Source organism: Callorhinus ursinus, unplaced genomic scaffold, assembly GCF_003265705.2.
Source record: "Callorhinus ursinus isolate GAN/ISIS: 27379988/994484 unplaced genomic scaffold, GSC_fseal_2.0 scaffold15, whole genome shotgun sequence".
Lineage (NCBI taxonomy): Eukaryota > Metazoa > Chordata > Mammalia > Carnivora > Otariidae > Callorhinus > Callorhinus ursinus.
This window is the reverse complement of record NW_027397077.1, coordinates 8,018,804-8,045,635: the sequence shown is the minus strand read 5'-3', so window position 1 is coordinate 8,045,635 and position 26,832 is coordinate 8,018,804. Positions and strand designations below refer to the sequence as shown.

Below are 26,832 nucleotides of genomic sequence, written 5' to 3'. Positions count from 1 at the left end.
GCAGAAACGGGGAGTGGGAGGGAGCTTAAAGCCTCATCCAGGACCACACTCAGTCAGTAGAGGCACAGCTAGGAAAGGGCGAGTTGGGAAGGCTGCCCTAGGAGGCCAGAGTCTCAAGAAGAGCCTGAGAAGTGCCTTCCCAGCAAGGCTGCCTGTTGTGGGTCTGGCCCAGGGTCCCGCTCACCTCTTGGTAGCGTGCAATGCCCCCATTGACAGCTGCATCGATGACACCATTCAGGCACATGCTGAGCAGGTTGATGTTGCCGTGCACCTGTTTGTGTTGATACTGGCTGATCAGGGCCCGTAGCTCCTGGTTCTTATTCTCAACCACTTGGATGGCGTTCTCCAAAGGGCTCACCTCCACCTGAGGGCATACAGCACACGGTGTCGTCCCAGGCACAATGACAACCCCTCCCTCAGCACGGTCCCGAGAGTGGGGATCCAAGACCAGTGATGCTGATTCCCACCCTTGTTCCTGTGGACTTAAGACTCCCTGACCTCTTTTGAATTTTCTCTTCTGATCTGTAGGCACTCAGAAGCACAGTAAATAGTGAAGAGCACCTGTTCTGAAGTGAGAGAGCCCTGGCTTCCCAAACCTCAGGGAATAGCTTCCACATTTGTAAACTGGGAGATTAAAAGTATCTGCTGCCCAGGGGTGTTGTGAGGGTTAAAGGAGAGAAGGTGTACAAAGCCCCTGGCACAGGATTGGCCTGTGGCAACCTAGGCTAGGCAGGTGGCTGACGCTCGCTTTCTGTCTTCAGTCCTTAGAGAAAGGTCCCCAAAGCCAGGGCTGAAGATCAGCCCCATCTGAAACGTGTCTCACCAGTTCCCTCCTCTCCACTTCGAACCACCGAGAGATGCCGGGCAAACTGTGGGTGAGGGTCAATGTGGTGCGCTCGATCCACAGGCTCTGGAAGGAGGTACAGGCCAGTGAGCAATTTTTGCCACACCTGCCTGCCTGAAGGATGACACAGTGACGAGATCCTGAGAAAGTGGGGCTTGCCCCTGGCCTTATTACAAGTACCGCCCCGGCTTTCCTAGAGTTGTTCACCTTGAATTCATTCTCCTTGTCCTTGGGACCTTTGTGAAAAGGCCTGTCGTACCGGAACTTCCTCACATTGTTGACACGGTAGAAGCTCTTGACGCGATCCGGGACCCTATCCATCTGCAGGACATCCACATAATCTGGGATGGGCGTCACCGCATAGATCTGCAAGTCTGGGCAGGAAGTGAAGGGAAAACCCAGACTTGCCAGAGAGATGGATCTGAGTACTGACTCCCGTCATCCGCTAAAGGAGAAATGAGCACCCCAGCCCCTATTTCCGAATGGTAGCACCAGCTGCATCTTGAGGGCCAGACGAGACCCAAGCACAGTTAGACCAAATTTCCCTATCTGCACCCTCTCCCTGCTCTAGCACAGCATCTCCTGAGCACTCAGCTAAGGTGAGATGTCAACAGCCAAGAAAGAAGGGAGAGGTGTCAGGAGAATGCAGGTGCCCACCCTGCAAGAGCAAGAAAGTTGTAAGAGCTGGGGCCTGCCCACTGTAGGTAAATTGTATTTCCTGCAGAACAATCTTTTAATAAAAATACTTTTGGGGGTCTTTGTGGAGAGATAACATGGGAGTCCACCTGCCCTCCCCTCTCTGGAACAAGCTTGTACAATCATGGTGACTGTCATGAGGTCTCCAAGGAAGCTGTGTGAGGGTGATGGGGGCAGGCTAGTGTTTGCTACCGGACTCCCAAGTGCCACTAAAACCACAGGCTCTCCCCATCCTTCCCCACCCCCAGGGCTGTACCTCAGTCTTCTTGACAAATAGGAGCAGAGCAGGGCACAGAGTGGTGGTTACCCCTGGGGCAAGAGTCCTGGTGGAACCCCAAATCAGCCTGTTGGGTGACTGCTCCTGGATGCCTAGGCAGGTCCTTCACAGGGCAAGGTGGGGACTAAGGTAATGGTAACAGCTAGCCTAGGGATAAAGATCCCCCCTAAAGCCCTGCTTCAGGCACTCCACGGCTAAGGGCATGCCATGGCTGCCTCTGCTAAGTGTGGGTTCAGTGATGAGGACACACTCTGTTCAGGACTTATGGGTAACCTAGCCTGTAAGGCCAACAACACAGCAGGGGGCAGCTGACTGGGTGGACCTCACCTCCTAGGACCCCAACCCACCTTCCCCCACAAAGCATCAAAAGATACACTGGGCGTCACACTGCAGGATGGCATCGTCGGGGTGGTTGGGATGCTGCATGGCAACGGCCTGTGGGAACTCGCTGAGCATCCTCTGCTGGAAGGCCTCCAGCCTCTCGTAGTCATGGCCCCGGCACACGTATTCTTTGTTCTGTCACAAACAAGACAGCCTGCTCTCTGCCTTGCCTCCAGCCCCCATCTCCACAGGGGTGTCAATAGCTACACATGTAATAAGCATGTTCTAGGGGCCCCTGTGACAGTCATGGGGCACACAGCACTCAGTCCCTGCCCTAGGGGAAGTGATGATCCAGAAGGGAGAGGGACAGGAAAAGGGAGGCTTGCATTGTGATGTAGCAGCCTGGAGGCAGGACACAGGCAGCTGTGGGGAGCTTGGAGGAGGGAGGGCACCTTACCCAGGAAGGGGTGCAAGGTGCAGAGTGGGATTTTAGAAGAAGCCGTGCCTGAAGAGAGTCCTGAAAGGCCCACGTGGGTCAGCAACGAGGGAGGAGCGGCGAAGGGCACTCTGTGTGGGTACCGTGACAACCAGGGCAACAACAGCCTGGACAGGAAAAGGGGCAGTGGGAGGAGGGTATGTGTGGAGAGCTAGTGGGAGGGTGAGGAAGATGCCTGCAGGCGTGTGCCAAGGAGTGATCGCTGGGGGTGCCACCACAGAAGTCCTAACAAGGGGGTGACTGGGTGCGTGCTTTTGAAGGACACTTTTATTAGCTGGGAGAAACAGTGTACATATTGCCCAGTGTCCAGTAGGTATTCAGTAATTATTTACTGCACTGGCAGTACACTCCTTTGCAGTTGCATCAGCAGAACAAACTGACATCATCCTAACTACACATTTCTTAAAACCTTGTGTTACATCATATTTGGTTTGAGTTAGGTCTCAGGTTTTCTGCTAGCGGGCTGAGGTCAGGCACCCTCCACGCTGCTGCTCACCGACTTCACAGCTGGTCCCGAGTGAATGGAACACATGTCCAGACCTCTGGTGACATGTGTCTACCTGCCCAGCTGCCTAAGAGCCACTTTGACAAAGTGGCATCAGGGACTGGCAGCTGCCCCCTCCTGCCACCCGCTCCCGGCATGTCTTCAGAGGAAGAGAGACAGGACCACAGGGCCAGCTGCACACTCACCGGTACATGGATGATCCCAGGCCAGGCTTCGGAGGACCTTAGATTATTTTGGAATAGAATTTCTGCCCCCTTTCCACTTCCCCTTTTACTATGGGAGAACTCAGCTAAGGCTGGGTCCCATGTCTGGATGGATTGGAATGAAAAACAATACCAGAAGGGAAGTCAAGGCTGGGAGGAGCAGGACGGCCTCTCCAGTGGAACAGACCGATAGTCAAAGGACAAGAGACATTTCTAAGTCCCTTGCTTGATAAGCAGAACTGACAAAGAAAATTGTAAAGAATTGGTCTTTCATATCAACTCGCAAATGTACAGTCCTCACCAGTATCTGTTCATGGGTCAAATGAAGAGAAACAGAAAATCCCCCAAGAAGGGAGGGCTGGATGTTTTCCTGTCTCCATGCAGATGAGTAGATAATCACATTTGTGAAGCAAAGGAGGCAGATGGTCCAGAGAAACCAAGCTGACAGAGCTAAAGTAATAGATGGCCTATGTGTTCAAGGAAGGTGAGGAAATAGCCTAGCTTTCTGGGGGAGACCCAGCAGGAAGAAGGCACACAGCGCTGACCTTGAGGCTGGTTGTCGGTTTACAGTTTGCTTGTGTGAAAGCTCCAGCATCCTTACGTGAGACAGATCTGGCTGCCACTGCTTTGTACTTGGTCCTTGCCATCTACCAAGCAAATAGCTACCTCCACTGGGACTTATTCCATTTGCCAAACATGAGCTGAGCAGCTGAGGGAAGAGAAGGCAGCATGTGGCTCTGCAAGGCAGATTTGTATGCATGAAACACAGCTCCTAGGGACTGCTCCTTGTGTGGAGATGGGGTTGGACTGATGGGTGATACTTCCTAACACCCACTGTTATTCTTCCTCCATTACTGGCACCTTTGAAACCCCATTTGCACATTCAGACTGTCTCTTGCAAGCATTGTTTGGATGGGCCAGAGGCAGGTCCTATGCCAGGTCCTACTTGTCAGAAAGTGCTGAGTGCCCTGTGACATAAGCATGTGTGGTGGAAGCCAGGGCAAACCGTGACAGAGACCTCATCTCTGGCAGGGACAGAAATGAAGATACCAGGGCCTGATTTTGTAATATCCAAAGTAATGATGTTTTAAAGTAAAATCTGGTTTCTGATATACAAATTGTGGGGCTAAACAAGGAAAATAAAATGACAATAAAGCATAATTTGCAGACAAAATGAGAAAGAAAGAAGTCACAAGGCCAGAATCATTAGTTTGTCTAAGGACTTCCTAGAGATACTTTTGGTTTCTGATTCTTGTGTGATTCCTTCTTTCCCTTCTGCTGACCTCTACTTCCATTGCTTTTGCATGATCTATGCTGGTGGGGGCAACAAAGAGGCCACTTCTGAAATGCCTGAGGTAGATGGTCCCTAGGGAGTGAACAAGTTCCCTGCTCCTGGGGAGACCCTCTCCCCATTTACATTCTGCTGCTAGAAATGGGCTACTGTGGAATGGAATTGGAGCCTTCCTGGGGGTCACAATTAGGCAGAGTGAGCTTGCTATCCCTGCCAGGATTACTAGTTCCTACAGAAGTCAATTTTCTTTTTAGCCTAGAATGTTTACTGCCTAGGAAATGTGCAAGTTGACTTGCTTTACATCTGAAATGTGGTTAGCCTGGACTCTGTTGCTAGCAGACTGTTTTTATTTTTTCTTTTTTTTTAAGGAGCCATTAAGGCCAACTGACCTGTGATGTGGTATCAAGCTCATCATCGCTCACTGGCTAAAGCAATCTTTCTGATAAAACAGGATCCCAAACATATTAAAGAGATTCTATGAATATTCCCAGCTGCTCGTTGAGACTTATAGACACGGAACTTTAGTGACATATTGGGACTGGGGACAGTCAGAGCTAGTCTTAGGTCTCAACTGCAGCCCCAAGGCCCTTTCATCAGCACAGCTTCATTTAGGTCAGCTGAGCACAGTGAATCCCTCTGGGCTACAGCCTACAAGCCCAGGATGACTTCTCCTGGAGCCTCTGGCTTTTGCAGAATAAAAAGAATCACAACGTTCAACTGGTGTCTGTATATCTATGCTCAGTCTTTCCTTCGTTCTGTTGGTATCCCAGCTCAGCCTTCCAGGGAGTGATGGGGAGAAATGGCTGTCACCATCCTGGGCCAGAGAACTGGCTGCCTAGAAAAGGCTTTCCACAGCCAGATCCCATTTGGCAGCTCCCACAAATTTCTATCAAATCAACAGTTTCTCCAGCTTGGTTGCAGAGCCTACAGTGCAGCCAGGGGGAAGAGCCATCATCTTAAATGATGAACCCCAAGAGGTCAGCCTACTGTTGAGGTCAGGGCTGTACTGGTGTCCTATCTGCCTGAGAATAATCACAATGAAGGATTCCAGGCACTGAAACTTGAAGTTAGAAGGTTTCTAAACATACCTGTGGGACATTCTCAGACCCTGGTCATTTCCTGCAGGAATTTGATTTGGTAAGAAAATCACCGTCATATATCCCAGGTAGCTACGAAATAGTACAGCGGAGTAAAACAAAGTCTAAAGTTGGCAGTCAGTCCTGTTAAATAAAGCCAAATGCCTTTTGTGGACTAGTTAGTCCTTCAAAATGAGTATTCAGTAGAATAGGGAGAAAGGTTAAAAAAAAGCCGGTTATAAATGAATTATGTGTAAAATATGATATAAGTTCTTGTGACTACCTGAATGGACTCACCCGAAGGAAGAAAGGAAACTTCCTGCCATAGAAGCCGACCCGAAAGAACTCAGGCTCCAGGCGTTGCTGCTCCATGATGTTGTCATAGTAGCTGGCCTCCATTTTCTGTGAATGAGAAAGGCAGTTGCCTTCAGGTTGGCCTGACTGCTAAGTGGTGTCCAAAGCAAGTTCTCCCAGGCCCAACAGACATCATCTTTTGGAAACAGAACATGGCAACACAGACCATGTAGAACGGAGTCCCTGGCCATGATCAGCCTCTCCCCAGGTTGCTGCCTGATGGAAGAGGAAACTCTCCTACCCAGTGGGTGGACCCAATCCCACACAGATCCAGGCTTCTTTGTCTTTCAGGGGCACACATTGAGCATGGACTCCTCCCACCCCCTTGGATTTCTGGTTTTGGTTGATACTCACTACACCAAGTGACTTCTGGCTGGTGTTACTTATAGGTGGCTAATAGCTATTCTCAGCACCGTTTTCCATCAGTCCAATTGCACTGCTCTTGTTCATCCATCATCTGACTAAAGAGGCTAATAATCACAGCGAGAAAGTCTCAGTTGCCAGGATCACTGGTACTGTTCCTCTTTAAGAGATTTTAAACTTTAAAGGTTGAACTAATATCCATGATGTCTGGTATTACCAGGGTCAGTACGTTTCTTAGTATTGGTTGGCCTGGCTTCACATTCAGAAAAACTCACTGAATTTTGACTGGGAAGATAGCTCTAATACACTCAATCAAGCCAGCTTGCAGGGAGGCAGTGGCCTTCAAAGACCAGTCAAGAAACTACTTCTAGAGCACCACATCTATTATGTAGACCCAAACCCCCACCTGGAGCAGGAGACATGGCAGAGAGGAGAGTGAGACTCTTTGCTAATGAAGTCTGCAGCTGCTATGACTCAGAGCCCAGCACCAGCGACCAGAAAAGTTTGGTAGAGACCTCTGAAGTCTATGGGACATTTCAGTTACTTTTTGAATATTTAGCATGAAAGAAGGGAGTAAGAACAAGGTGCTTGAAAGTGACCACAAGCCAAAGCATGGAAAGATTTTATAAAGTTTTCAGATGAAGCATCCCTGAACAAAATCATTTAGGAAAAGCTTCTACATGAAATTGAGCTGCTACCTCCTCCTTGAGCCTCCCATCTTATCCTGTATATGCTGCTTCTCCCTTCCCTGAGCACCAGTGGCTCTTGGGGGCTGGATCATACCATTGTTGGTCAGATGTGTGTTTTAGTTCCCCAGTGAGACTACAAGGGTCTTGGGGGCAGGAGCTGTGGCCTCCACTTCTCTGGTACTGTCCACAGCACTTAAACCAGGGCTAGGCCCACAGTGAATGCTCACTCAGAGCTCGCTCAGAAAGTGATGCCAGGGAAGTGTCAGCACCTCCAGTCAGGGTGGGGGTAGGGGAAGGGGCAAAGCTCACCCGAATCCAGCTGAGGCTCTGATAATCGTAGAGGCTCTCGTACTGACACGCCAGCTCCCTGCACAATGGGATCCCAAACTCCCAGCTCTGTGTCAGAAGGAAAGACAAGGCTTCAGCACCTCAGGCATCCTCAGAACAGCCCCAGCTCATAAGGAACACATCAGAGGGCACAACCAAAGGCCCCCTGCAGCTCATCTGTCACAAAGAACATCCGCTCAAGATAAATCTGCGGAACACAACACACGGTGCTGTGGCTTTCTAGCTCACGGTGGAGCTTTCAGGTTTCTCCTCAAATGTCTCCACCTCCAAGAGGCCTTTCCCTGATTACCTCATCAAGGACAGGAACTTCTCCACCCATTCTCTGCTTCATTACTCTCCAGTTATCTTAAAAAAATATTTACTTTTCTGTTGTATGAGTCTCGATTAGATGATAAACTATATGAAGGCAGGAACCGTTTATTTACTTGATCCTCAGAGCCCAGAGCAGTGCCAGGCATGAGCAGGTACTCAATAAAGATTTATTTAGTAAGTTGATGAAGGTAACAATGACTTTTATTATTTTTTAAGTCTTTATTTAAATCCCAGTTAGTTAACATACAACGTAATATTAGATTCTGGGGTACGATATGGTGATTCAGCACTTCATAGAACACCCAGTGCCCCTCACAGCACGTGCCCTCTTTAATCCCCATCACCTGTCTCACGGCTCTCCCGCCCCTCTCCCCTCTGGTAACCATCAGTTGGTACTCTAGAATTAAGAGTCTGTTTCTTGGTTTGTCTCTTTTCTTCCCTTTAATCATTTGCTTTGTTTCTTAAATTCCACATATAAGTGAAATCATTTGGTATTTGTCTTTCTTTGATTTATTTTGCTTAGCATGATACCCTCTAGCTCCATCCATGTTGTTGCATATGGCAAGATTTCATTCTTTTTGATGGCTGAGTAATATTCCATTGGGTATCTATACCACCTTGTCTTTATCCATTCATCATCTATCAGTGGAAACAATGACTTTTAAATTAAGATTACTGAAGCTCAGAAACAAGTATGGAAGCCAAGCAGGAAGCGGCTATCCAAGTGCTTAGTAGTAGGCCTGACAATTTCCTTTTAGAAATATTCCAGTCTTAAAGAAGGCTTCAAATGATCCTTGCCTAGTCAGGTACCAGGCTGCCTCTGTGGTGTGGCTCCTGTTATGGTGACAGGCCCACATAACAGGCGCCTGAGGAGGGCTTAAGGGGCCTTCACTGAGGGCCAGACTGCCTATTTCCTCTGCTTTTTAATATAGTGCTTTCTTTGTTTTGTTAGATTGGGAATCATTGGTTTACTTGATATTTCAGCTAGGCTCTTCTCCCAATTTCTAAATGCTAATTAAAATTTTTTATTATAAGACATTTTAAGCATATAGAAAAATAGAAGAATGAACCCCTAGGTACTCATTACCCAGCCTCAACAATGACCAGCTCATCGCTAGTCTTGTATCATTTATACCCCAACTACTTATTGCCCCCCAGAGTTTTTGAAGCAAATCTCAGACATCATATAATTTCACCCAGTCATACGTCAATATGAATGTTTAAATAATAAGAACTATATTTAAAAAATAATATTTGAAATAGCATCAGGGAGAAGGACAACTCTGTCATTTGGGATTGTGTTTCTCAAAAAGAGCATATTATTTTTATCCTTTGAAAGAATTAATGCCATATGGATTCAAACTGCAGGACCAATTAAAAATATTAAAACAAATCAAAGGGAATTTTTAAATAGACTCTGGCTCCCTGAGTTAATACAGTGCCTCTGACTTAGGGGGCTAGAAAATCCCTTACACCCCCAATACTGCATCTTTCAAGGGGGACAGGTCAGCCCTCTTTCTGGCTCCAAGTGCCACTTGGGCAGGTGTCAGCCAAGTACCCACGACAGGGTCGGCCTGGCAGACAGTTCCATAGGGGCTGGCCAAGCAGCTGAGCTGTGCACAGACTTCTGGCCAACTTGCCAAGAGCGCCCCGTGGGGAACTGCTCATTTAGGTGATGAGGGCCCCACGTGGGGCTAAAGGCACTCGGTCTGCTGACAGTAGCTCCAGGTAAAGCAGGTCTTCTCCCCTACTGGGATCAATGCTCATCTGCCTTCCTGGCATTTCTGCCCTAATTTGTGCAATTTGCCCTCCTGCTCCAAGCCCTCCTCTCACCTACCCCCCAATTATGTTTAGAGTGAGCTAGGACCAAGAGTTTGAAGACCCTCTGTCAGCTTTAAGGGACTGGGCTGGAACCTGGTGGGTCTGGTGGGTCTGGCAGCTTTGAGAGCTGCCTCTCAACACAGGTAAGAAATGTGCTGCATGTATACCGCATCCCCGCTATAGCTTTTCTCTTGGTCTCCTTCCTTCCGGCAGGAGGCAAAGCCAACTCTAAAACTCCTTACTAATGTCTGAAATCCAGTTATTTCCACCAGCTCTGACAGATGTGTGCTTTTACACTTCCTTGTGGCCCCTCTGACAGGGACAGCACACACGTTACATTGATATGTAATACAATACAGGCTCATTATAATCAAACTGGAAAGTTGACCACCGGACCACCGGAATGGTGGTCCTTGTACTTCTTTTTACACACAGCCTATTAGAAGCAAGAGATTCATCATTCCTTCAGAGGAGCATAGGCAAGAGTAACCCTCAGTCAGGAGAGCCCAAGCCCAGCTCCACAGAGAAGGCTGCTGCAGTACCAATGGTCTATATGCCAGATAAGCAGGGGTCAGAGGCCTTTGTCCAGCTTCCCTTCCTGTTTGCTCTGCCCTGTGATGGCTGACCAATTTCCATCTTCACACCTCTCCTTCTTTCTTTCAACTCCCGCTCTGCTAGACCTTGTCTGGCCTGGGAGTGCTGACCCTCTGTGGACTGGAGCCCAGTCCAGCTTGGGGCAGACTCCCAGGTTAACCACCTTACCACCGGAGAGAATGGCCCTGGGCTAGACTATGACCAGGATTTGAACTTCTGACTCCATCCTTCTGGGTGCTCATGAAATAAACATGGGACCATAGGATGTTGGGTTGTTTGTACTAGGCAGATAACAGAGGCTGGAGTGTGTGTAAGAAAAGCGGAGAGCCTGCCTCATGAGGCAGGGTGTGCTGGCAGTCTGAGGGCTAAAACTCCTTTACCTGTCCTTCCCCAGAGTCTTCTTTTCTGCCCTCCTCCTGTTGCCAAGGTAGCTTTTCTCCTGGCACCAAGAACCCTACAGGAACACTTTTTCTGCAACAGCCAGGTTTTGCATTTTTGGAGTCAATAAAAAAAAAAAACCTTGAAGGATTTCAAGAACTGGTTAGCCTTATCCACTGGTTCTATTAGGTACTGAGGCACAGAAACACAGAAACTGGACCTTCTGTATGAACCCAAGAGGATGAATCTGATAAATACCTCTTCGAGGATGAACTTACGAAAGGGCTCACTGAGTGGTCTGCACTCAGCACAGAACCTGTTCCCCCAGGAACTCACAGCAAAAACAGGGTGGCTAGAAGAAGTGGGAGAGCCTCAAGAAGGTGGCCTCTGGAGCCTCTGGTCCTTCCCCCTGTCCTGATCATCTACAATACTCGGGCAGGGTTTGCATTTTGATTCTCTTGTCTATACTAAGCCATAAATGTCCCTTTCTAAACACTAGTGTTTAGTTAGTGTGGAGTGAAGTGGGGAACCGAACCATTGTCCTACTGGTAGGCTCCATCAGATTGGATTAACTCTCCACTCTGTGCTCCATGCCCACGGAAAGAAAAGAGAACTACTATACTAAAAGCACGCAGGCACACTCACACCGTGCTCATGCCTCTCCCTCTCAGCTGGTAGGGCTTGCTGGGCATGTTGGTAGATGGCAGCTCCGGGTGGGCTGGATGCCAGAAAGGCAGGCCTGGAAGTGTACTGGTGTGGGGCCCTAAATCTAGCCCTGGACCGGCAAGGAGAGGAGGCTTCGGGATGGCACTGTGGCTCTGTCACAGGTGGCTGCCCAAGCGCTGAGCATGGGCCTCCTTTCTGGGCTAGGTTACCCGAGAGCTCCTGAGGGTTTGGAAAGGTTCCTGCATGGGTGAATGCTTTCGACAAAGATTTCTCCTATGTTATATAAAACTGATGGATATTTTCTGATTTATGGGCAAAAGCCATTAATGTTTAAATCTTTCTTTTTAATGATGAAAAAATTCATTAAAAAAACCCCAATTTCCATTCAAGTTAGGGGTTCAGCCACAACAGTTCCCTGAGTGATCCAAATTCAGCTTTTTAAAGCACACTCAAAGCTGAATAATGAGCAAACAGCATCAAAAGATCACACAACCGGCCTTTCCAGTACATGGCCACAGCCAACAGTAGGTGGTCAGAGGGTCCCACAAGGAGCCCTCTGGGAGATGGGAGCAGGATGGCTGGCAAGTCCCCGGGAGGTCTAAACCGAGGCTGACGGTGCCTGCCAATCCCACAGAGTCGAGCTTGATGGGCAAGAACCCCAAGGAGACAAGTCCAGTCTGTGCTGTGAGGGAGGGAAATCCAAGATAACATGTACCAGTAAGAGGCAGGACAGGCCTCCTTTGACTAAGGTTAAAATCCACTCATTTTTACAGCTTATATTTTCTACAGCAGATTAGGAAAGCTACTCAGTTCTTGAAGTAAATCTAATAAATGTAAGTGGGGGCCCAGAAGCCCCTGCTGTAGGAGCATCAGCATGTGCCAAGCTGCTCTGTGGGGTTGTCTCTGACACCTTCAATCTGGAATTGGCTTCCAAGCCACAGAATTAAACTGTATATTTTTTTTTCCCAGAGAAAAATCACGCTGCCTCCAAAGCTAATGCACACACATGGGCATCCACCCACTCACCGCCCCACACACCACCCTCTGTAGCTTCTGCCTGTCCCTACAGTGTCGAGATGCCACACATTACGGCAGAAACTGAAGAGCTGAAAGGCCTGCCTAATGACACCCACCTTGCCTTTGTTGAAGTAGTGGATGATCTTGCGGCACAGTCCCTCTTTCCGCTGCCACTCTGTCTGGGATGGGTAGTGGAGAAATTCCCGCAGCGGCCGTTCCTCCCACTGCAGCAGCTCACAGTAGAGGAGCAGAGTGAATGCGGCCTCTGTGGGGACAGGAAATATGGAGGTCCAGGGGCTTCTCCTCAGGGATCCAGGAGTAGCCTGGTGCCAGGGGACTAGGCGAAGCACCATGCTAGGGCAGGGCATGTACAGCCCATGTCAGGGACACTGGATACCAAAGGTAAGATAGAGGGGCTGCCCATAGCCTTAAGGGGCCTAAGATCCTGGTAGACACCTTCCTCCCATAGCCTGAGCACTGATCCTGGGCTCCAGATAAAGTACGGCCCAGTGACCTGAGTTTGTGCACAGGTTGCCTTGCTTTGGGAGACACTGACATGTCAGAGAGTTCTTGGGTTCCTTTTTGGTCACTGACTACAGCTTCCTTTCCAACCTTCTCAGAATGGCTCTTATGGGTAGGCACTGACCAAGGCTGACCCTAAACCAGCCCCATGCCTCCAGCACCATTTTCTGACCTCAGCATGGCCCTCATCTCTACTATTTCTGAAAGGACCAGAGAGGAGTGTAAATGGTGGTAACTGTGTGATGGGCTTGCCCCCAGAAGCTCTGTTCCTGGAGGAGCTTAAAGTTGATGCTGGACCCAGGGCAGAGGACCAGTGACACCTTACCCTATACGTGGAACTGTTGGAGACAGTTATATAAAACAACAGCAACTAAATACTATGGGTCTCTAAATTCGAAGGCATGTGTCACACCGAATTACAACCACCGCTCTTTCCTCTCCTATTTGCTCATTCTTAGTAGGCATCTCCTACTGGCAAGGTCATTAGCTCTAGCTTCTGCCTGCCCTTCCAGGCCGTACTCAAGTCCACTCCCCGTGACTGTGAAGAATCCCATTTCTAACTGTTCCGTAACCCACTTCCAGTTTTAGCCAAATACACCTGCCTGCAGCCACTCTCCAGGCTCCTCCTTGTTGCCTTTCCACCTGTGCTCCGGCCACTGGGCCCTCCTGCCCAGGGATGCACATGCCTCTTTACTGGACCTGGACGAGGAGTCCTTTCTTTCTGGGGACAAGACCCTGAGGCACTCAAGGCCTCCCTTTGGAACTTAGGAAACCAGAAGAAATCTTCTTCTTTCCTGACTATATCCTTTTTAGATGTTATTCCTGAGGCCACCAGAGACATGGCTCAGCACCCTCTCTCTGTCCAAATCCCTGACCCAGCCTCTCAGTCATGTTCCAGTCCTCGAGGAGTTTAGTAAAAGCCTCTATAGTACATGAAATTTATCAGTCTATTACTTCACCACTTTCTCAGAGAGTTGCTGGAATCATGGGTGGAAGTAGACACTGAAAATGGCAGATTCAGCCCAGTCATTTCAGATTTTCATTCTTGCCAACCTGTGTGGTCAGGAAAGGTGGTATCTTTGCCAAACAATCTCTTACATCTCGAGATAAGGAAGAAGGATTCTGTGTTTCTACAGATCCATCTAATTCTAGTCATGTTGATGGACAAGAATAGCTTGAATTTCCTGGTTTGTCACACAAATTCAAGTCTTATGGCTCAAGAGCTAGGCTGCAGTGGCTGGTCACCACAGTGAAGAAGGTGACTATTTTGGGGGAACTATTGCACAAGGTAATGAGGCAGGAGACACATGCATGGATATACCCTCCTGACTCAGAGTAGTGCTCAGTAAACAGTGGGACAGGCAGGCTGAAATGCTTTTCAATTTGTTCTATTAGAAAAGGCCTTGGGGCGCCTGGGTGGCTGTTGGTTGTTAAGTGTCTGACTCTTGATTTTGGCTCAGGTCATGATCTCAGGGTTGTGAGATTGAGCCCCATGTTGGGCTCTGCACTCAGCAGGGAGTCTGCTTAAGATTCTCTCTCTCCCTCTGCCCATCCCCCTCAAAAAAAAAAAAAAAAAAAAAGAACAGGCTTTGTATGGATTAAATTGTAGACACAACGAAAGGATCCCCGTCTGGCCTGTCAGAAAGCCAGATGAACATTCTCTGTACTCTCCACTGGGAGCTCAAAGTGGGGCTGCTGTGCAGTTGCAGGGGGAGGAGCCTCGATGGCAAGGCAGTTCTGCCAGTGAGTTCTGGAAGTCCCAGGGTTAGGTGGATATTTTTGTGTTGTGGCCTCCATAGCTCTGGCTGTGGAGGTCTTCAGGAAGGCTCTGCTCATGGAGAGCGACATTGAACTCAGGATGCTCGGAACCTAGCACATCAGAATTTGGAGGTTACCCTTGAGGCCTCAGAGTTGGTGGATAGGAGGCAAGGAGAGAACAGAGCGGCCCCAGACAGCAGAGGACATGGCGTGACGGCACCAGGGGGATTTCTGCCTGCCTTTTCTCCACCACATGTTAGAAAGAGTTGAGGGAAAGGAGTGAGGTGAGGGCGCCGCACAGGCCACACCACTCTGCTAAGGTCTGGCAGGCACCAGCTCAGAGCCTTCTTCTGCCGGCTGTGCATCCCTGTCCAGTCTGTCCTCAGGGGGAGGCATGGCTGTACCCCTTACACTCACCTGTGTAGTTTTCAGCCTGCAGATGCATATCACAAAGCTTATGGATGTAGCGGATATACATCTCTTCTTTGTTAATCTCAGATTTGTAAAAATTCTGTAAGAGAGAAGGAAATACACATCAAGATGAGAGAGGCTTCCACCTGTAGTGGCCATACCTGAGCTCCAGGCAGCTGGCCGAAGCCCTGGGTGCGCTGGGCAGGAGAAGGAGGGCAGGCGTGGAGGCACCCGGCACCAGAAAGAGAAAGGACTGGCCAGAAGGCACACCTGCTCCCCAGGTGTGGTGGGGCCAGTGGCAGATCTGTGGGTGTCCTAAGTAGTGAGGAAGAGGCAGAGTGCCAAGGCAGATTGGGAATTAGGTATGTCAGGGTTGACTGGACCTTGCCAAGAGGCCAGGGTGGAGTTCTGTCCAAAGAGAAGCTCATGTCGTTCCTTTCCCAAGTGGGAATGTGACTGATGAGGTGCAGGTCTCCAAGATACCAGTGACAGAGCTGATATCCTGACTCAAACCCTTAGGCTAACAGCCACTGTAGAAGGGCCAAGGCCAGCACCATGTAGGACAGAAACCATTCCACTGGGCAGATAGGAGGAAGGGCCCGTGTCCTCTCACCATCAAGTTAACAGTGCAGCCGATCTTCTTATTCTCTGTTTCCTCTCCTTTCATGCAGTCCCTGGATGGGAGAACACAAATGAATGTCCCATGGCATGAAGTGCTGCCTCTGGGACAAAGCATAGACCTCCAGGGTCACGGAGGCATTAGTATGACTAAACCCGAAATTAGGATGCTCTCCAACAGAAAATGCTTCCACAGATGGGGACTGTACAGGGAGCTCCCTCTGAGCTTTGGAACCACTTCTAGGGTTCAAAGATCTCTGTTCAACTGGTGGCAGAGTATAGAGCCCAGATCGTTCTTTAGGGCATAAAGTGGCACCGACCAATATCCTCAGCACAGAAGAGCATATCACAGTAAAGGAGAATGTTGAATCCCCAAGTCCTCAGAAGGAGAGGCACAGAGGTTTTCTGATAGGGAAAGTTCCCTTTGTAGGATAATGTTCAACAGAAGCCAAGATGCTCCACTCCAGGGACCTAGATTCAGGACCCTGTGACTATAGCAACCACGGTGTGGTCGTCATGTTCACTGCCTCATTGGCTTTTCTCCCTATGCTGTCCTTCCTGTGCACTAGCGGGAAGCACACGTTTGAAGTTGCTTTCTGACTTAGGGGTAGCTTCAGCCAGGGCTGGGGCCGTGTTCACGCTAAGCTGAGCAGGGCAGGATTGGGTGTAGGAGGGATCAGGGCTGGCCTGTGAGACACAGGACAATGGAAACACTGAGGATGGATCCTTCCCTTCCCTAGGGAGAGAGAGGTCAAAACTAAGCTCCTCTGGAAGGAACAGAGGCTTGGCACAAAGAGACAGAGGAGAAGGAGAACCAGATTGGTGAGTCGGGCAAGAAGCCTCTTGTACACACAGAGTCCCATCTGCCTGTTGTGCTTCCTTCTGTGGAACCCCTTACTGCTCTAGTATATAGGTACAGTTCCTTGTGCAGCTGTGGGTTAGGGAGAGGCTGCATAAGTGGGTTTATGGAGCACTAAGATCAGGCGGAGAGAGAGTGTCTTGGCTTTCCTCCATTGACAGGCATGGGGCTCACTGAGGAACATCACAGCTGGGAGTCAGGAGCCCTAGTCCAAGTCACTGAAGCTCTGGGTGATCATTTGACAAACTCAGTTATCCCCACCTCCCCAGCTGTAATCCAACTCCCAGAGGGATGACTTCTTTGAAAGAAAGGAATACTGAAAAATCTCACAACTCTCATGGTATTCTGCAAAGTCAAGTGGCTTTCCTATTATGGAGGGCTACTATCAGAGTTGGCAGCAATGTGGGATTTGGAACCAAGGTCCTCCTTGTTGGGTTCCCTATCAGTCATAGGCATTTGGTTCCTTTGTAGCCAGACATGGGGGTCCTGCACATGCCACTGCAGAGTCTGTCGTTTGGAGCTAGCAGAGACAGGAAAATGCTGTGACTTTTCAAGTGGAGGGCCAGATGGTCAACTTGTTACAAGCAACACACAAAGTGGCAGGAGGCATCTGTCTCTCCAATAAGTTGGCCCCAGAGAGGGCAGTGAGATCTCAACTAGCTACTTTGGCATTAAATGGTTTGTTTTTTCCTAGAAAGCATCTGAAACACTTACCAGGCATCACCTTCTGTTTGGCCATAACTAGAACTTTACTGCCAAGTCAATTAAACAGAAAAGCACTGGCCTCAACCTGTTGATACCAGGGGCATTCCCTACACACCTTTGTGCACTATGACCACCTCTCCCATGTACTGCTAACAACCGACTCTTCTCTTCTGTGTGGCTACTCAACAGAGAGGACACCTTTTAAAGCTTCTAACTTGGGTGCAGCCATTCCTCTTCTGCACTCCTTCTCTGGAGGATGAATAGGGAAGAATCTCCTAAGGAGGCTGCTGAAGCAACTGGCTGTGAGCATTGTGCTGGTGCTGACCTAGACCAGGGCCAGGGCAGCCCTTAGTGAGACTGGAGAGGCCTGAGAAAGGAAGGCTCCATAACCTCCAGTTCCTCTTCTAGGTGGAGGGTTCCACTTAAATCCCCAAGGGCTTGGCAACTCTAGCTCTGTCCCTGCATGTTCCAGGACACTAAGAACCACTCCCCTCACCCCCGAACCCCAGGGGCTCTGCTTCCTCACCCGGGAAATACAGAAGCCACCAGTGAGCATCTTTATAACTGACATAGAGTATCATTCACACAAAAGCTGAAGACATTAGTTGAAGAGGTACTCAGAGGAGGTTCATGCTAGTCTAAAACTGAGTCTTACACTCTAGGTTCAGCTCATTCTGGAGTAAACCTATTAATTATTTGCATAATCAATGTGTATATATTTAACTGTCAACAACTATTTTCTTAGTAGGTTCTTGATGAACTAAACTGCACTGGGGTTGAAGAGACTTCTTGGTTCCTGCATGGTCTTCCCATCAATCAGTATGTACTATATACGTGCCAGAGGACCATCAAGACTTCCTTCAGGGCACCAGGGAGATAAGGACAAGGTCCCTGTCCTCAGGGAGCCACTCTCTTCAATTGAATGAGTCAGAAAGGTGAGGAAGGATCATCATCCAAGGTGACCGATGCTTTGAAAGAAGTATGTGCAAAGATCCAGGTAAGCTCCTATTTGGGAAAGCCTCCATGATGGGGCCTGGTAGGAAGGCCCCTCTTGGGAGGACACAACATGTAGAGAAGCCTGAAGAGAAGGATGTGAGTGGTAACAACATGGATGAGGGGATAGGGCATGGCTCTTGAGTCAGATGTGGGTTCAGATCCTAGCAATGGCATCCCCTACCAATGGTGTTTCTTCACTGATATAAACAAGGATAACCCTTCAGAGCTGCATATGGAATTAGAGACAATGTTTGTAAAGCACAGAGCACGTGGTACATTTTTAATAGATAAGAGCCATCATAAGCATTGAGGTGTTTCCTTTCGTGTTAACAAGGAGCAATGCTAGGAGGTTAGGGTGTGCAATGGCTAGTGGGGACTGTCAGGGGACAGGGCTGGAGAAGTGGGCAAAGCCCAGTTTATGAAGGGGCTTTGATGCCATGTGAAAGAGTATGAACTTTGTTTTTCAGGAACCATTCTTGAGACAAGAAATAGAAGAGAATGAGATTGGTTTTGGCCATGAGTTTGAGTTGTTTGTACAAGGTAGGTACAAAAATCAAACAGGCAGCTAGAACTAGGAGAAGAAATTAATTTCAGCTCTTTCTGGTAGGCCACAGTGAATAGAGCTGACCTTTAGTAAACGTTTCAGTGAGGGGGAAGTTATAAAATTTTGTCCACCCTTCTTCCCTGTCTGATGGTAGGTGCAGAAAAGGCTGGGGATGTGGCATGAGCAAAGGAGTTCACTATTCTAAAAGGGGTCCCCAAAAGGCCACTTGTAACCTCATAAGGCTCAGGAAAAATGGGTTGAAACTCACACACGCACAACTGTGCTACAGGAAGAGGGGATGCTTGAGAAGTCAGCCCATTTCTCGAAATTCCATTCCCATGCCTGGCTAGTGCACAGGACACCTGAGTCTTCTTTGCAAAGCACAAGTCTTGGCATAGCAGGACCCTTTATACAGCAGCAGCCAGAGGTGGCCTAAACTCCCTCATTTCCTGCTACATAGGTGCGCTCTCTTGGCATGTGCACATCTTGTAGCACAGAGGAGACAACTATTGCTTGGCCATGGGCTCCCTCTGTCATTCTTCCTCATTCCCTATCACCTTCCTCTAGGCTCCTAAAAGGTACCCTTACCCACCACATGAACTCTGCTGAGAGAATAAGCCTGCAATAGGGGCTTCGCTCCCACTTCTGGAGTAATTAAAAAGCCATGATATGACAGAAGGCAAGACTTCATGGAAAAACTAATTTTACATGAACTCTCAGACTGAACAGAGCATAAAGATCTCTGAGCTCCCAGTCTGCTTCCTCTAATCTATTCATGACCAGGACCAAGGGACAGAAATAAATAGACTTTAGGCAAAGAATAGAGGCATGGAAAAGTAGGGTCCCCAGTCCCTGGAAAAACCAACTGGAAGTCCAACAAAGTCCCACTTCTGCACCAGGTGACATTTCCCTGCCCACCTGCCATATGACCCTCAGGAACATCTGCACAAAGGACCTACAGTTGTTTCCTGCATTGCTCTGCTGTGCCCATTCCTCTGATCCTTAACCTTTCTGGATGGAAAGTCAGATGGCTACATGTCCCTGGGATGCCCCCTGGGGGCACATATTAGGAGGGTTCCCAGGAAGCCCTGGCACACCCTTGGGAGAAGGCTCTTTCCTTCTCTTTCCTTGGCCATTGGTAGCTTCCTAATGACTGGTGATGGCACCCAAAACCAGAACAGTTCTCCCCCTAAAGGCCACATGGTCTCAATTTTAAGGTCAGGGGATGTCCTTGCTGAGGAAAGTATTCTGATCGGAGAAGGTCAGGTAAGTAGGTGCCTGAGAAGATACCTGTAGTCAAGAAGGCGTTCCATGAGGCGGGTGACTGAAGTCACAAAGGAAATGCCGGTTTCACGCCATGTTTCTTGTTCAACCTTCTCCAGTAGGCTATTGGTAGGAGGGTAGGGGAAACAAACACAATATATAATTCATGAGCCTTCCCTGGGCACCAGATTGAGGTCCCAGAGCTCGTGGGGCCTGTGATGGATCTGGAGACAGCAGACTTACCACACTGCAGTCTTACCTGGGGTAGGGCCCAAACAGCTGGGTTCTACTCCATGCAGCAGAAAGCAAAGACAAGGTGATTACTGAACTGGCAGGAACAGATGAGCATATTTTCCATTTTCCTATCTAAGTTCCTAAGGATGCCAATGACTGAGGAAGGGGTTTTAAAGCCCCAGCCCTTTAGATGTATGCTGTGAGGTTGGTTCTGAAACAGCAGCTGAGTGAGAGCCCTGAGGATGGACCTGGTTTTGCAGTTGGCCATCTACCTCTATCACTGCTCAAGAGGCATCCTCAGCAAACATACAAACTAACCTTTCCATGTAAACCAAGAAAAAGGTTCCAACTAGTCTTGAGGGTCCAGTAGGATGGGCAGTGAGTGAGTCCAGGAGCTAGACTTAGTCATCTCCACTGTCAGGGGATGATTCCCTGTGAAACGTACTGAAGCCAGGAGCTAAATGCCTAGGTCCTTTTCTCATTTGCCAGCCCATGCTCCTGGTACCTCAGGGCAGCCTCTGGCTTTTCTGCCTTCTCCCAGATCTCTCCTAGGGGATGATGACCTGGACTCTCTGCTTGCTCCAGTGATAAGCCCAGGTGCAGGTGTCACTCCTCTGATTCCTTTCTACACGGTCCCTCACTCCCTGAAAGTCATGAAAGTCACCTGGAATGGCCGACCCAGCTAGAGGCCCAGCCTGGCTTGCTGTTCATGCTGCCATGACGGTGATGGTCTTCTCCACACAGTGTGTGGCCTGAGCCGAGGCTTCTGGGAAAGTGAGGGTTTCCCACGTGACCCATGTTACTAGAGAGAGAGGGTAGCACCATTGCTCTGGCCTCTGAGCTGTGCAGATGAAGCCACTGTGTCAGTATTTCCCGAACTGTTCTATAGCGCCCTGCTGTCTTGGAGGACTGAGAAAGGTGTCTGTGAGCAAACAAGCCTGGGAAGTGCTGGTCACACTCCCGTTGGGGAGATTTCACAACTTTCTTTGTATTGTAGGCTTTGAGAAGTCCTACAATACAGAGGCCTGTTCAATTTTAATTGAATCTTTTTTGAACTGATTAGCCCATGATCCACTCATTATCTTCCCCAAAACACAAATTGGGAAATGCTGCTCCATGGTTCTCAGCAACTTTCAGCCCTCAGACATGATTTAGAAGAGTTTATGAAACATTATTTGGTCAGGTAATTAGTAAATGCAAGTTATTTGTGTGCTTTTTCCTTTGCGGTAAAATCATCTGTTAGTGACCTAGGAAGAGATTTCTCTGCATTATTTCCACAATTGGAAACATCTTCAGCTAAAAGAACAATACTAAAGTATGGATTCATTTTCACAAATCATAATTATTTAAATTTCAAATAAATTCATATTTTATTGTGTGGCTCATCAAGGAACACAGTGGGCAGGACATAGCATGAAGATTACCCCGTCTTGAAATGGAAAGATCTGGGTCTTCCCCCGACAGACTTGCTTCTCACTGGTCATTTAACTGAGGGCAGGATAACACTTCCCTGAGCTCAGTTTTATCACCTCTATTCATGAGGATAATTTCTGCCCTGCCCACTTCACAGGTGTGTTGTGAGGATTAAGTAAGAAATGTCAAACACATTTTGTATACTGTAAAGTTCTAAGTAAATGTACAGTATTATTATTGGAAAAATACATTACAGGCTTGTCTTCAAAATGGCACTAAAAGAAAAATATTAAAGCTGGAAATAATGAGTAAGATGGGAAGGGACTCTATAGCTATAAGAGTCTTAAGATTTTGTTCTTTAGGAAGATAAAGTGTCCAACATCACTATTTATCTAGGAGGACCATGGTTCCCCTGAGTCTCTCCTTCAGACTTAGCCCCCCGTGGCAAGTCCTATAAGGTCTCTTGGCCTCCATCAGTTCAAGACAGAAGCTATGAATGGTGGACCTGGGAGAACCCCTGACATCATTCAGTATAACCACCTATTTCACAAACAGGGACACTGACCTGGTGAGTGGGTACAACTTGTTAAAGTCACAATACCCATGGTAGTGTTTTTTACAAGCTGATTGTACTATCTTACAAACTAGGGATTTAACTTTTTTCCTCTTAGAAATGCCAACACTGAGCCCTCACTGAGTCCCCATGGGCTGTTTGCCCAACTGGATCCAGTGCATGCTATGAAGACAGACGATGATCCTTTTCCTATCAGCAAATCTACGTGCTCAGAGTTATCGTCTGTGTCTACCTCTTTACTCAACCATGGCAATCCCTGAGAGAGCTTGCTACCATAATGCCATCTTCCTGTTGACTAGGAATGACCCACATGTTGACTAGGAATAATCAGGTCTCTCCTGATACCCACCCTCTGAAGCCTGCCCAGTGCGGGTTGCACCCCTACCCTTCATCAGCCCACTTCACCCCCTCCCCCAGCGTGGGGTGCCAGGGGCTGAAACAGCTTACAGCAGGCCGAAGAGTTCCCTGTAGCTCTCGTCGCCTTTCCCTTCTGACACCATGCTGTCCAGCTTGTCAATCAGCTCAGCCTCCACCTAGAAGGAAGCAGAGACTTCGTAAACCCAAGCTGACCTCAGAGGAAGGATGGGAAATCCAACTCCTGCCACAAGTGAGGATGGTGGGGAACTGCTTCCTGATTTTTTTCCTTGTACCAAATAAATCCTAGAGAAGGCAGGATCTCATCTACAGCACCAAGAAACCACCCTGCCTCCCCCAATTAAGAAGGCCTTCTACTCCAGTGGTTTAAATAAAAGTTGGAACTTACACACCTCAGATACTATTTTCCCAGTCTAGGGGCAAAAGGCAAGGATTTCCTGGAAAGAAAAGTATTTTGGATCCAAAAAAGGCCTTTGTGAATTTTTTTTTCTTAAAAAATGCTCAATCGAAAGAAATTGTGTGAGTAAAATACATTTGGTTAGAACTTTACCCTCTAGCCAGCCAGTCACAAAGGAAGCCTGCTGCAGGGCTAGTCCTCACTGTAATGGCTGACATGACTCTGAGTTGAGCATTTCCTTCAGAGATTCTCCGTCAGGGTAAAATCCTCCAGTTTGTCCCTAGAGGACCTAAAGAGCTGGGGCTGCTGCCTCTGCCACGGTCTCACCACTGGGGCCCTCGCATTTCTTACTGGACTCCTACACTGTGAGGAGAGAGACTGTACTCGTTCCCACCCCATGGATCTGCAAGGCACTCAGCTGGGCTCAGCCACTTCTCTAATCAGCCTCCCTGGATTTATTCTGAGGTGAGAAAATAGTTGTAAGTGATGTGAGATAAAAAATCTTTAAACCCCTAATTAGCCTTTAAAATGTGGTACTGTAAAAAAAGTGTGGTATTGTGGTATTATTTATACAGATACTTCATATAAACAAAAATGGCATGGCTGCTTTTAATGAGCTGTAACAGAAGCATTTTCTCACTTCACATAGGGCCAAAGAGTCCTAAGGCAATGAAGTAAAAAAAAAAAAAATTATTGAATTAAGAAATTCATCAAAGGCAATTATGGCTTCTGAAATCCCTTCAGCAGAAAATGAGAATGGATGAATAAATATGGTCCTGTTTATAGGGGTCTGCTATGTGGCCAGGATGGAGACTGTCATACATTTATGTTTGGCCTGATGAGTCAGTGGCTTGAATATGCCCTTCAGAGAAAAGAGAAAATCTGAGACCAGGGGTCCTTAGGGATAGATGCCATTTGTCTTTCTCTGTGTGGAGAAGAGGCTTCAGCAGGGACTTCCCTGGGGTCATGTAAAATCAGGAAGAGCCAAGCCCAGAGGCCAAGGTCTCTCATTCTCAGTTCAAATCTTGTTTTGTCTTACTGGGGCAATCAGCTGGCCACAAGCCTCCCAGGGGAAGAAGAGTCTGTTATAACAAGGGATCTCTTTTCACACATGCAGGTACAGGTAGATTGTATTTTCCAGAACAGGGCAAAGGAGGGAAGGGGGCCTGGAGCAGCAGAAAATATAACAGCGCACACATGGGTGCAGCAGTTCCCTGGAGTTTTCAAAATGGGTCCCTGGGCCAGCAGTATCAGTCATCAGGGATGTCATTAGAAATGCAAATTCTCGGGGCACCTGGGTGGCTCAGTTGGTTACACGTCCAACTCTTGATTTCGGCTCAAGTCATGATCTCAGGCTCGTGAGATCAAGCCCCACTGAGTGTGGAACCTGCTTAAGACTCTCTCCCTCCCTCTCCCTCTGCCCCTCTTCCCACTTGCACGCATTCATGCTCTCTCTCACTCTCTCTCTCAAATAAGTAAATAAATCTTAAAAAAAAAATAGATGCAAATTCTCAGGCTCCAAGTGGATCAGAACCTTGGGAAGGAGAGAAGCAATCTGTTTCAAACAAGCCCTCCAGGTAGTTCTGATATCTATTCAAGTGTTAGAACTTCTGTGTTAGGCAAAGGAGCTGGTGATCGAAGACTATGGGGACATTACTTCATCACCCTCTGCAGTGCTGATAAAGGAAGAAGTTATTAGGAGAAACGGAGAAATCCAAAATATGGAATGCTGAAGATCAATGTATACAAAACCAATGTCTTTAAGTCAAATGAAATGCTAAGTTCTTCAAGTATATTGTGTCATAATTGGTAATATTGACAATTTCAGGTTTGCATAGTTACTTTTATATTATGGAACCAATATTCCTGAAGTGACAAGTGACACCTTGTTACTCATTCATTCAACAAACATCTGTCCTGTGACAACCAGTTGCCTACTTCAGAACAAGATATTTACCTCTCTCAGTCTGTGTTTCCTCTCTTATGAAGCAGTAACAGAGGTTAACAGTCCTCTCTGGTATCCCTGTGCCCTAGCTCTTGGAAGTGCTCAATGAATGTTAGTTTTGATTTTAATCTCCATGAATCTAGCATGTCTCAGGTACCATTTTGGGTTCCCAACAGCTAGCTCATCATCTGATAGAAGAGGCAGGGACAACAGCTGACTCAGCTCAGCATGCTCAGTGCTTGGGACAGGGCACACAGAGAGGGTGGCCTGCAGTCTGAGACATCAGTGGACAGCAGCATTTTGAGAAGTGGTGTTGTAAAAACTTAAGGAAGGCTTTTTGCTCTTTGATCTAGCAATTATAGGTGAGAAGTTTACCTAAGCAAATAATTAGGAATGGATATGTTTTTTTGTAATTTTAACAACAAAAATCTGGAATGAACCTAGCTTTCTAAAACTAGGAGCCTGACTAAAACCATAGTCATCTAAGCCATGCAGTGGAAGACTCTGTGGCCTTTAAACTGACAGTATAGTACCGAGGAGGATTAACTGGCAGGAAGAGACAGCGATGACAAGTTGCTACTAAAAAAGGGAGATTAAAAGTCAATATACACAATGGTACCCGAAACCCCAATATACACAATGACTCAATTTTTTAACTTAAAAACCTTGATGTATGGAAAAAAAGTCTAAAAATGACATACCCTGCCCTCCCACCCAAGTTACTAGTATAGTAGGATTACAGATTAAATTTTTTCATTATAGAACCCAGATATGGACCCTCAACTCTATGGTCAAATACTCTTCAACAAAGCAGGAAAAAATATGCAATGGAAAAAAGACAGTCTCTTCAATAAATGGTGCTGGGAAAATTGGACAGCTATATTCAGAAGAATGAAACTCGACCATTCTCTTACACCATATACAAAGATAAACTCAAAATGGATGAAAGACCTCAATGTGAGACAGGAATCCATCAAAGTCCTAGAGGAGAACATAGGCAGTAACCTCTTCGACATTGGCCACAGAACTTTTTCAAGAGACATCTCCGAAGGCAAGTTAAACAAAAGCAAAAATGAACCTTTGGGACTTCATCAAGATAAAAAGCTTCTGCACAGCAAAGGAAACAGTCAACAAAACAAAGAAGCAACCCACAGAATGGGAGAAGATATTTGCAAATGACACTACAGACAAAGGGCTGGTATCCAAGATCTATAAAGAACTTCTCAAATTCAACACCCAAAAAACAAATAATCAAGTAAAAAAATGGGCAGAAGACATGAACAGACACTTCTCCAAAGAAGACATACAAATGGCTAACAGACACATGAAAAAATGTTCATCATCATTAGCCATTAGGGAAATTCAAATCAAAACCACATTGAGATACCACCTTACACCAGTTAGAATGGCAAAAATTGACAAGACAAGAAACAACAAATGTTGGAGAGGTTGTGGAGAAAGGGGAACCCTCTTACACTGTTGGTGGGAATGCAAGTTGGTACAGCCACTTTGGAAAATAGTGTGGAGGTTCCTCAAAAAATTAAAAATAGAGCTACCCTATGACCCAGCTCTTGCACTACTGGGTATTTACCCCAAAGACACAGATGTAGTGAAAAGAAGGACCATATGCACCCCAGTGTTCATAGCAGCAATGTCTGTAATAGCCAAACTGTGGAAAGAGCTGAGATGCCCTTCAACCGATGAATGGATAAAGAAGATGTGGTCCATATATACAATGGAATATTACTCAGCCATCAGAAAGGATGAATACCTATCATTTGCATCGACATGGATGGGCCTGGAGGAGATTATGCTAAGTGAAATAAGTCAAGCAGAGAAAGTCAATTATCATATGGTTTCACTTATTTGTGGTACGTAAGGAATAGCACGGAGGACATTAGGAGAAGGAAGGGAAAAATGAAGGGGGGGAATCAGAGGGGGAGACGAACCATGAGAGACTATGGCCT

The 26,832-nt window shown here is 47.5% G+C and overlaps 1 protein-coding gene across 7 annotated transcripts in view; it reads right to left on the bottom strand.

Moving 5' to 3' along the window:
- Window positions 1-26,832, bottom strand: part of DOCK3 (dedicator of cytokinesis 3) — a 525,427-nt gene that overhangs the window by 18,916 nt on the left and 479,679 nt on the right. For 6 of the 7 annotated variants that reach the window (XM_025885347.2, XM_073901288.1, XM_073901292.1 and 3 more), the window contains 12 exons: window positions 22,596-22,681; window positions 20,187-20,213; window positions 19,955-20,050; window positions 15,556-15,616; window positions 14,949-15,042; window positions 12,368-12,516; window positions 7,425-7,511; window positions 6,007-6,111; window positions 2,192-2,333; window positions 1,052-1,218; window positions 824-910; window positions 185-364 (listed from right to left, as the gene is read on the bottom strand). In XM_025885347.2, coding sequence (XP_025741132.1) covers window positions 185-364; window positions 824-910; window positions 1,052-1,218; window positions 2,192-2,333; window positions 6,007-6,111; window positions 7,425-7,511; window positions 12,368-12,516; window positions 14,949-15,042; window positions 15,556-15,616; window positions 19,955-20,050; window positions 20,187-20,213; window positions 22,596-22,681 — 1,281 coding nt within the window. The remainder of the gene's footprint in view (window positions 1-184; window positions 365-823; window positions 911-1,051; window positions 1,219-2,191; window positions 2,334-6,006; window positions 6,112-7,424; window positions 7,512-12,367; window positions 12,517-14,948; window positions 15,043-15,555; window positions 15,617-19,954; window positions 20,051-20,186; window positions 20,214-22,595; window positions 22,682-26,832) is intronic. The other variant, XM_073901290.1, reaches the window with a different exon arrangement.